Source organism: Rhinatrema bivittatum, chromosome 2, assembly GCF_901001135.1.
Source record: "Rhinatrema bivittatum chromosome 2, aRhiBiv1.1, whole genome shotgun sequence".
NCBI lineage: Eukaryota > Metazoa > Chordata > Amphibia > Gymnophiona > Rhinatrematidae > Rhinatrema > Rhinatrema bivittatum.
Window position 1 is genome coordinate 379011672 of NC_042616.1, and position 12209 is coordinate 379023880.

Consider the following 12209-nt stretch of genomic DNA (forward strand, 5'->3'; position numbering starts at 1 on the left):
CAGCTTGCCTGTGACCTCGTCTGACCTCCGGTATCTGACCTCTGCTTTGTGATCATTCCTTGGACTGATTCCTGGGACTCTGACCTCTGCCTGTTCGACTTCATCTCCAGATTATGGCTCTGTTCCTAGCCTTGTCATCGTCTACGCTCTTCTGGTCCTCCTTGCTCCACCTGACCTCCAGTCTCGAACTTGACCACGCTCCCCCTCTGTCCATGGGCACGCTGGACTTTCACTCTCCCAGGAGACCATGTGAGGCCCAACTAAGTCCAAGCGGGCCCGAGTCCCTACGGGCTCCTCCCAGGGGGACCTCGGGCTTCCAGTGGTGAAGCTGTTCCTAGCCTCTGTTTCCTCCAGTGCTCCCCCCTTGGGGGCAGTTTGCCTCCTGGTCCCTACCAGGAGGTGGTTCTCCACTGCCTCAGGACAAGGATGCACCCCTGAGCGCAACACAATATAATTGATATAACAATAATAAAAACAAATTAAAAATAAAATACAAAGGAATCAGAGATGCATATGCCAGAAGTTAATATACTAATTTACTAAACTGAAAATAAATTGCTTTATAATTTTCCAATTGTGTTGGTCCAAGGCTCTCTCCTCTTTCCTTTATCTTCTTATCTAGTATTAACTGTCCATTTGTGTTTCTTCTCTTGCATCCAGTCTTCTTCAATTCCTCCCTCACATCTATCTTTGACATTGATATTAGGGGTGCGCAAGGATAAAAAAATTGTTTTTGTTTTTTGGGGTTTTTTTGGGAGTTTTTTAAAACAAATTTTGGTTAGTGGAATGTTTGATTCGTGTGAAATAAAACTAATCAAACATTGAACAAAAAAAAAAGAAAAAAAAATGAAAACAGGACCTCTTGGCCCCCCCAGCCCTCACTTACCTGGTCCAAAGGGGATCCTGCTGACGAGGCGCTAGGCCCAGGCCAAACCCTTTTATCTCTTATTGTTTTTCTTTCCATTTAGTTATATTTCACCCCCTTCTCCCCTCTCTCATTCTCTAGTCTTCAGTCTCCATCTTTCACTTCTTACCTACCCACTAGTTTTCCCATCTCCCTCTCTCATCCCCTTTCCAGCCCATTGCCCTGCTCTCTTACCCCATCCTCAGCCATCTCTTTTCCCATTCCTCATCCTCTCATTAGCCTCAATTCCTCCTGTTGCTCATTCACTCTTGTTTTACCATCTTGAGAGCTACCTCTCCCAAAGCCCCATATCCACCCTTTCTCACTCCCTTAACAGACCTATACTTTTCCTCTTCCTCTGTCCCCTCCCCATCCCTTTTCATTCCTTCTCACCCCTACCCCTGTTTCAAGTTCGACATAACATATCGCAACCTTTCCCTAACATTCAGCCCATTTCTCCTAGCCCACATCTCATAGCAATAGTCTTATCTCATACATGCTAGGCCACTAACACATTGCCACCCATACCTCCACCCCAACTGCCGAGTTCCCACTCTTCCCACAATCCAAATGTTCCCACACAATCCCCATCAAATCTCTGAAAATGCATGATCTCCCCAAACATTCTCAAGTCTCTACTTTCTTCTCCACACCCAGCCTCTGTTTATCCTCTTTCCTTACTTATGTTGTTTATAAAATATATGTAAATTGCATTATCTAAAATTCTCTTCACCCCCCAATCTAGGAACTTCTGCTCTCTCTTCCTCCCTCCCTAGATTTAGAAATCCCCTCTTCTTTTACCCCATCCCTGAATCTTAACTCTTCTCTACCCAGCCCCCACTTCTTCTCCCTGAATCTGGGAGATCCCCACTTTTTCTCCCTTTCTATTCCCAAATCTTGGAGTCTCTATTTTCTCTCTTACCCACCAAATCTTGGAGTCCCCTCTCCAATAACCCTCCAGCCAAATCTGAGATCCTTTGCATCTCCTCCCCTTCCCTGAGTCAGTGCTTCTGCTTCCCCTGCACTCCCCTCCCTCCCCCCAGAACTTTAAGCTTCATTTTGGGCTTTTTTTCTTCCCCTTACCTTCCTTGTAGAAGTGCCCTGTTTGATGCTTGTAAAGAAGCTACTTCTTTTGCTCAGTGCTGCTACTGCTGATGCTAGTGCCAGTGTGGTTCAAAATGTTGTTTGAACTATGGGACTCTGTACCTACAGAGGTCCCCATGGTTCATATAACTTGTCTTTGAACTACATTAGCACCAAGAAGTAGAAGCAACTCTGTTACAAGCAAGGGATACGGGATAAAGGCGGGAGAGGGGAGGGGAGGGGAAGAAAAAAAGGCAGAAGTAGCCAGAAAAAAAATGCTCAACATTCTTGGGAGGATTCAGCATGGAAGATAACTGAAATATTTTGACTTGGACTGGACTGTTTGTGAATACTGTGAGTCTGCTGATATATGATTACAGTGAAGTTAATGAAGGTGAAAAGAATCTATTACCTGTTATGTTATGAATAAACTGGCACTGAAGATGCCGTCTGTGTTTCAGATCATGTGGCTAGCAACCTGACAATAAGCCTTATTCATAATTACACATCACCATAACCTCAAAAGTAGAGATTAAGTGGCATCCTTTATAATTTCCCCAAGAGAAAATTTCTAGTGACCAGGACCTCGTTTAGGACCTCTGTCATATATCTGTTATTTTTTTCATTAAGGAAGTAAAATATCAAAAGGATTTCAGGATAGCTCAGTGGTCCAGCAGGAAATTTAGGTTCAATTCCCAGGCCTAGACTCTTGATCCTTGAAGTACCTTGATTTTAGTATCAATATACTCTCCATAGTGAGAGCTGATTATATAAGAGCTTGTATACTCAATCATTAATTTTAAAACATTGAAATAAAGTCAGTTTAATTTGTTTAAGCCTATTTCATGCTAGAAATCACTTACCAATAGATTCTACATATTGGATTTTAGATTTAATTACATAGCTTTCCAAATCTGAGTTCAAGGTGAATTACATTCTAGTATGGTAGGTATACCCCAGCCCCAGAGAGATCATTTACTATGCCATTCTGGTATAGTAGGTATATCCCTGCCCCTAAGTGGAGACGTTCCAGAGGTATTTTTCCCCTCTGCGGTAAAGTACTGAGGATGCTTCCCTGTGATATTTTTTCTTGCGAAAAAATTCCATGAGAAAAAAATATTGCAGGGAAAAGGAAAAAACATGCAATGGCAGCCCTCTTAGCGCTGGATAGCCATCATTTTAAAAGGACTCACAGCATCCCAAAATATCCCCCTCCCAATGTGTGACAGACCCTTCTTAAGGGGTCTGGGTAGACCCTCACCTATTCCCCCTACCCACTGCCAAATTTAGAGGCACCTCTGCAGGGAAAAAATGAAAAAAAAAAAGGTAATAAAATCATGTGGCGATGCTCCACACTCCTCAAACTCCTCCACTTGAATAAAAGTCTCTATCCCTGGTTCCAAATACCCGCACCAACACCAAATATCACCCCTCTGTTTGCAACCCCCCACTTAAATGTCATTCCCTCCCAATTCTCTACCTATCCCCCTTGGCCATACCTGCGGACCCTGTAACCTAGTGGGTTCCCTGATGGTCTAGTGGGGCCTAGAGCATCCCCTAGGCTCCAGGCTAGCCATTTCTATTATTCAAAATGGCACCAGCCAGTCTTTACACCTCTCACGTGCTTGATATATAAGGCCCTCTCTCTTCACATGCCCAGATCACATTTGTACATTGTAGTCTCGATATATTGCACCACTCAAGCCTCTTCGCCAAAGCTGGCCATTAACCATTCTCGTTTACCATTCTGATTTATTTCACCATTCTAGCTTTAAAATATATAGCATTTTGTGAATTATCTACATTGTACTGATTATGTACTGACTTACAAATTTGTTTTGCAAACAGTGTTTTGTGTGAAAAATGTAGAAATGCCAAATATCAGGTTTTTGTACTTTTTTTTAAAATTTTTATATTCTGCTTTTTGGCACTTGAAAGTGGATTACATTCAGGTACTGTAGGTATTTCCCTATCCCAGAAGGTTTACAATCTATTAGGGCCATTCATCAAAATGTGTTATGGCGTTAATGCCTGCGAAAATGCCATAACACATGCGTTAACGCCATAAGGCACGTGATAATCATGGTACTGTGTGGCACGAATGCAAATTTTTCAAAGGGGCGGGATTGGGGAGGTGTTTGGGCTGGATTAATGAAAATGAAGGGCAATATCGCACTGTGCGATATCATTTATTTATTTATTTATTTTTATTTATATTCTTTTTTATACCGAAATATAGCAGAGTGCCTTCATTCCGGTTTACAGTGTAACAGTGTAACAAATTTATACAGAGAACAGTTATAACATATTGATTATAACATTATACAAGGAGAGAATATATATATTTATAACATCTCGGCAAAAGCAGAGTATAACAAGTTAGCATGAGACAAAAGGGATTAATTATGCATAAACTAAATAAAATAATAAAATAAATAAACATAAAATCATAACACATGCTATCACGTTTTTAATGCCAGAAATAACTACACCTTTTTTCCTGGCATTAACCTGTGCGATATGCCCAAAACGGCCATAACGCAATTCGCAATAAAGATTACAAATTGCATTTCGGCCATTTCTGGGGAGGGGAAACAGAGAGAGAGAGAGAGAGAGAGAGAGAGAGAGAGAGAGACTGTTATAGAATCCATCAAGCTAGGGCGAGAGATCATTGGGGAAATCTCATCTTTGTGAGACTTTCCTCACTCCAAATCATGTCAAATCTTCACTGAGGTGTACTGTGCTGTTAATACATCTCACTCTGCATGTCAAACTGGCCCCAAAATCCTAAACCACCATCAAAAGCTCACCTCGAGTTATTAGCTGGCCCTCCTATAGTGATATAGTTGACTACTATGAAGGCCTTTATTATCATAAATACCCCTTTTTCTTATTGCGGGCGTTGCGTTATCCATGCAAAATTATAGCAGTTTGATGAATCTAGGGGTAAGTTTGTGCCTGAGGCAATGGAAGTAAAGTGACTTGCCCAAGGTCACAAGGAGTGACAGTGGGTCTTGAACCCTGGTCTTACTAGTTCATAGCCACTGCTCTAATCCCTAAGCTACTGTTTTGTGCGAAGCCCCATTTGCAATCAAATTCCCGTTTGCCATTTTGCAAATAGTAAACTTTTGACATGTTGACCATTATGTACAAGTTTATTTAAATTTAAATTAATGAGCTGCTGTAATGCAAAATTACACAAAGCAGTTCACTAATTTTACATTTCTTGAAAACCACCATGCAAAAACAGTATTTGCATGCCAATTTTTGCAAAAAAATTAAATGTACTTCAATAAGGCATAGTTATCTTTTTTTTCTGCTGGGCCAAATAGCAACATTTCTAGTACAATATTTTTACAGAGCTCCACAGTAAAATTATATGTGAAATTGCTGGTAACCCATAGGAAATCCCATAGATTAGTATATCAGTCTTTTTGAATGAAAGAAGAATTTGTATGCACCCTAATAACACTGCAGATTATAATTTATACTAGTGATTCGTATCTTAAAACAGGAGACATATGGATCTTCAGGGATATTAATATTGCTTTTTTGCATAACTTCAGCTGTATTTCTTTATAGTTTTTATAAACCTATAAGAAATGAAACTAGTGCTCTAAAACTAAAATGAAATGAAGGACGATAACCCTTTGAGACTTCACTTACTGCTAATGTAGCACACTGATATTTACCAAGGTTTGAGAACCGCTGTTACAATAAAATGTGTTTGCTTCTTGTAAGAAGCACACAAGGCATTATAGCTTCTTTCAGCTTCTTAAATTCCCAGTTCATACTGTGGATGCTGTTCCTATGATTGCCAGAACTCCACTATCGACATAAGTGTGTGCTTGACTTAAAACATTTTCTTCAATAATTATTTCCATTTTGTGCATTTTCTCTGTCTTTTGCTCCCCCTAAGTCATGAATGCCCCACAAGAACTATTAAATGGAAAGGAGGAAAAAAAGAAAGAAAACAGATACAACAGAAGGCTCTAGAAGATGTGAGTGCCCAAGGGCCACAACCTGCTTGCATTGTTTATAGTCAACTGAGTCAAATTAAACTCTGTGTGCTATATTATTCCTTAGAAGGAGTATTCATAGAAGATGGGAATTCTGCCTTTGAAACCTAGACATTGACTTTGGATTTTCTATCAGGATAGGAACTTAACTCAGAGATTAAGACAGATCAGTCAAATGCTTAAGCATCCAGAGACTTTTGGATCCACACTGTCATTACTGGCATTGACCATGAGTCTCCTATTCCTCATGAGGGAATACCCTCTCGAACAGCAGTTCTTAACTAAGTCCTTGTGACACACCTGACCTATTTTATTTTTAGATATCCATAATGAATATGCATGAAATATGTCTGCATACAATGGAGGCAGTGCATACAACTCATGCACACCTATTGTCAATTTCCTGAAAAGGAGACGGCCTGGCAGGTCCCAAGCTCCAGGCTGAGAATCTCTACTCTTGGTATACATATTATCTATAGCAAACATTTCAAAAAGCAAACTTTTTTTTTACCTGCAGTTGAAAACTGAAAATGTATACATCATCTACTTCAAAAGCTGACCACATACCATTAAAATACTGAAATTAGTTACAAGTACCATTAAACCAAGGCAGCTTCATTTATTTATTTATTTTATTTATTTTTAATTTTTATATACCGATGTTCCTGTAAAGAATACATATCGCACCGGTTTACAAGGAACTGAACAGTCGCCTCCAGGGCGGAAATACATTAAAACAGTCGCCTCAAGGCAGCTTCATCTACCTTTATACTAGTAAATTATAATTATGAAAGCATGTTGACCTTATATTTAGCTGAAAAGCACTACATTCAAATTATCATTATTATTTCTACAGTGATATATGCACATGCACTTTATGCTTTAGCACAAATATTTTTCAGTTCCTCCTGCTACTTCTCTAAGTAGAAAAGATAAAAACTGGGCACATATTATATACCATCTTCCTCTACATCCCTTGAAGAAAATAACATATGCACTTTAGAATTACTAATGCTTTGATTGAATTGTTGTATGACTTCACAGATGTTTTGTGAAAACCTAGAAGTTCACAAAAACGAACAGGAACAGGTCTGAGAACCCCCATGCTAATTCATGACTTTTTATACAATCAACTGGAAATCTTTAATTCAAGGCTGTACATGTTCCTCCAAAAAATATCTCCAGCACTAATGGTTTCTGATAATCTATTATTCATTGCAACAGCATCTATTATAAACTCCCGGCAAAGAATTCTCCTGTGTTTACAGCTTTTATCCCCTTCTCTAAGTTCATCTAAAACCTCTTAAAGTAACTGATACAACATCTTGAATGCAATGAAATATTTCCTCATCTTTACATCCTCTACAAGTATAGCAAGGAGTACTTTCTTTGTTTACCAGCAGGCATGTGATAAAACCAGCCATCTCCCGCTTTTAACGAGGGTTTATTTTTCTCTTTTTCAGTACTACTCATATTTTTTAAGTGGGAACAAAATAAACAGATATATGTAGCCATGTTTATTGATATTAACATCCTGGTGACATACCTCTAAATTATAGTTTTCCTCTGTCCTTTTCAAAGGGTCCACTACCTGCCAGCAAATCAAGATGCACAGGTCGATGAGCAGCATTCCTCCAACTATCACCATCAGTTTCTGATCCTTAATGATCTGTAGGGAAATAAAAAATAGAAAGGGGTTGCTTCTATGAGCTTAAGAATTTCAAGTAGATTTCATCTGAAAATAATAAAGATCCATTGGTGCTATGGAGAACTTTTAATAATGATGTAAAAAAATGAAAGATATTTCAATCATGTGCTATTTCATATAATAGGGAAATTACCCTGGATTCAAATACATTCTTAAATTATGACTGCTAAAAGCAGATCAACAAACCTCCAGATGTCCTTTGCTTATATACTTTCTCTGTATACCCGCTGATGGTCACTGTCAAGAGACAGAATATTGAACTGGAAGGACCTTTGTTCTTATCCAGATTAGCAATCTGAATATTCTTAAATTATATGCTACTCAAAAATAAGTGAACAGAGATCTTATTACATATAAAAGACTGAGAGGCATACTTATAAGACATCTCTCTCAATCCAATAACCTTACATTATAAATGGTAGTGGGGCTGGCTCAGTGTGAAGAACCTTGGATTTGATTCCTGGCTCAAGTTTTCCACTGCCTGGGTTGGCCACGGCTGGGGATGCCAGGGGCAGTGTTCACATACAGGAGTGGATTGGCCTATCAGGGTTTTGAACTTTGGGTGGTGCAATCAATACCACATGGTATGTGTTCTTCGCAGCAGCCCCATGATTTTGATAACGCTACGACAAACACAAGGCCCCCAGGCTCGTATTTCCTATGGCAAGTCCCTGGACTTCCTCCCATAAAGTCTCTTCAACTGTGAAGGGGGAAACAATCCAGCTGCTTCCCCTGACCAGCTCTGCATATCCTGGCGAAAGGCAGACTACAAGCCATCCACATCTGTCTCACACCCATTCTATGCACCTCATGCTCTTCTCTCCTCTCCTGGCTCAATAGTCCATGCCCTCGGCATCTCTGCTGTGAGCCCCCATTGTCCTTGGGCCATGGCAAAAATGAAACATGTTTTATTGGGGGCTTGCAGCGGGCTCCTTCTTACAGCAAGGCACACATGCTCCCTCAGCAAGAGGCAGCCCTCCAAGACCCTGTTATCGTGGAGCTTTGCCTGGATGCCCCTAACCACCAAGGTGAGTAAAAAAAAATATTTTTCAGCTATTCACAGGCAGCTGCTGCTACTACTCCATGCTGGAGAAGGAGAAGAAACAGTGTGTGAAAGAGTGAGCCTGGGTATGTGACAATGAGTGTGTGTGTGACAGTAAATTAGTGAGTCTAAGTGTGTGTGAGTCATAGAAACAGAGAAATGATTGCAGAAAAGGACCAAATGTCCATCCAATCTGCCCAACAAGCTTCATAAGGTAGTAGATGCCACTCTGTGCAGGTTACTCCCATGTTTCTCTTAAGGATAGTCTCTCTGAACAGTTATCCCTAAGCCTTATGGTACCCATAAAAATTGCAGATAACATTTTTACTGGGTGATAAACTTTCTTGAAAATTCAGACAGTGTTGCGTGACATGCTTTGCTTATGGACTTGGCTGTAGAAGCAGTCCTATGCTTTTTCCCTTATGTCTGCATATCAGTACCCAGACCGTAGAAATTGGGCCTTCTTGGTTGTTGTCTGTATTCTCTTGCCTTTTTCCCCCGCCGATGACGTGGAGTTCAATGCTACAGTTGCATTAGAATCATCAAGGCATATTGGTTAAGGATAATGATCTCTATGCCTTCTGTTAAGGGTAGTAACCACTGCACCAGCAAGTGACCCCTGCACGCTTTTCTCAGTTCTGTCCCCTAGCCTTTACAGATACCAGTGTTTATCCCATGCTCGTTTGAATTCTTGGACTGTTTTCATCTTCACCACCACCTCCAAAAGGATATTCCAAGCATCCACCACCCTCTCTGTGAAGAAATAGTTCCTGACGTTGGTTCTGAGATGTCCCGACCCTGGAGTTTCATTTCGTGACCCCTAGTTCTATTGTTTTCTTTTCAATGGAAAAGGTTCAAAGTCCATGTATCATTAAAACCTTTCAGGTATCTGAAAGGCTGTATAATATCACCCCTGCACCTTCTCTCTTCCAAGGTATACATATTTAGATCCTTCAGCCTCTCCTCATATGTCTTCCAATTCAGACCCCACAACATTTTCATTGCCCTTCTCTGGACCGCCTCCATCCTTTCTCTATCCCTTTTGAGATACGGACTCTAGAACTGAGCACAGTACTACAAGTGAGGCCTCACCAAGATCCTGTACAAATGCATTATCACCTCTGTTTTCTTACTGGTTATTCCACTCTCTATGCAGCCCAACATTTTCCTGGCTTTAGCTATCGCCTTGTAATATTGCTTCGCCATTTTCAGATCTCCAAATACTATTACCCCAAGATCCCACTCTTGGTCCATGTACATCAGTCTTTCACTCCCCATCACATACAGTTCTTTTGGATTACCACACCCCAAATGCATGACTCTGCACTTCTTGGTATTGAATCCCAGCTGCCAAATGTTCAACCACTCTTCAAGCTTTCTTAAATTTCTTTTCATTCTCTCTACCCCTTCAGGTGGGTACACTCTGATATAGATCTACGTACCATCCGCAAATAAGCAAACTTTTTACCTTTTATCCCTTCTGCAATTTTGTTCACAAAGGTATTGAACAAAACCGTTCCAAACACCAATCCCTGTGGCATTCCACTTAACGGTTCTCTTTTCAGGGTAGATTCCATTTACCATTATACATGGTCTCTATCAGTTAACCAGTTTGTAATCCAGGTCACCACTTTGGCGCTCACTCCCAAGCTTCTCATTTTATTCACAAGCCTCCTATGCAGGACCGAATCTAAAGCTTTGCTGAAATCCAAGTAGATCATATCAAGTGCTCTTCCTCAATCCATTTCTCTAGTCACCCCTGGTAAATCCATGCTGTTTTAGATCCAACAACCCACCAGATTGTAGATAGTTCACTATCCTTTGTTTCAGCAGAATCTCCATTAATTTTCCAACCATCAAGGTTAGGCAAACTGGCCTGTAGTTTCCAGTCTCCTCTCTGCTACTACGCTTGTGAAGCGGTACCACCACTACTCTTCTCCAATCCCGTGGCACCACACTCATTTCCAGGGATCTATTGAACAGGTCCTTCAGTGGGCCTGTCAGCACATTTCTCAGTATCCTGGAGTGTATCTCATCTGACCCCAATGCCTTGACCACTTTCAGTTTGCCTAGCTCCTCCCATGTATTCTCTTCCGTAAACGGAGTTTCATCTACTCCATTCCCATCTACAGTCTTGTTAATGAGGAATGGTCTCCTCTAGGATCTTCTTTAGTGAACACCGAACTGAAGTATTTGTATAATATTTCTGCCATTTCTTTGTTATTCTCCACATATTGCTCATTGTCACCTTTCAATTTTACTATACAACTTCTGACCTCCTTTATTTCTCTGATATATCTGAAAAATGTTTTGTCTCTTTGCTTTACCTCTTTTGCCATCCTTTCTTCCGCTTGACCATTTGCTTTCCTTATTTCTTTCGTCTCCCTCAGTTTAACAGATATTCTTCCCTGTGTTCCTTTCTTGGCATCCTTTATACTTCTTCAACACTGTTCTTTTTGCCTTTATTTTTTCAGCTACCGCCCTTAGAGAACCAGATCAGTTTCTTTTTCCTCTTACTCTTGTTTACTTTTCTATCACATAGATTTGATGCCTTTGTAATAGCTCCTTTTAGCTTGGCCCACTCTTATTCGACCTCATCCATTTCCTCCTAGTCTTCCAGTTCTTCTTCCAGGTAAGTCCCCATTTTGACAAAGTCTGTATTTTTGAAATTCAAAACTTGGGTCTTTGTGTGACTTCTCTGTATCCTATTTGTATAATTGAACCACACTGATTTATGATCACTGGTGTTCAGGTGAGCCCCTACCCAAATATTAGAGATATTATCACCATTAGTGAGCACTAGATCAAGTATTACACCCTCTCTTGTGGGTTCCATTAACATTTGTTTGAGAAGAGCCCCTTGAAGGGCAACCACTATCTCTCTACTTCCTGTAGATTCCGAGGAAGAGATACTCCAATCCACATTGAGCAGATTAAAATCTCCAATGAGGAACATTTCACCCTTCTTTCTCACGTTTTGGATGTCTTCAATGAGTTCTCTGTCCTGTTAGAGTTGGTGGCCTGTAGATCACACAAGAAACAATGGAAGCATGATCTTCTTTTATAAGGATGGTCCATAATGCTTCTTCTCTACCCCACACCCCTTGCAATTCAGTTTCTTGGATATAGTGTGTTTGACTAAAGAGCTACACTTCCCCCTTTTCTGTCTTTTCTTAGCAAGTTATAGCCTAGGATGGCCATATTCCAATCATGAGAATCAATGAACCATGTCTCCATAACAGCTACAATGTCCAAGTCCGCCTCCACCATTAGGGCCTGCAGGTCTGGAATTATGTTGCCCAGAATATGAGCATTTGTAGTTCCAGCTGCTCTTCATAGTCACTTTTTCTGCTTTTATGAACTGGTTGATTTTGTTACCTCCTCTTCCTGTTTTATTTGGGAGTGACATGCCAAATTCACTTGCCACCTAGTGCCACCACTGTTCCCTAGTTG

General features: G+C 40.5%; 1 protein-coding gene across 1 annotated transcript in view; it reads right to left on the reverse strand.

Annotated features, from left to right (window-relative positions):
* GABBR2 (gamma-aminobutyric acid type B receptor subunit 2) overlaps positions 1-12209 on the reverse strand; it is a 2655237-nt gene that overhangs the window by 353038 nt on the left and 2289990 nt on the right. The window contains 1 exon segment of the mRNA XM_029587103.1: positions 7553-7675. Coding sequence (XP_029442963.1) covers positions 7553-7675 — 123 coding nt within the window.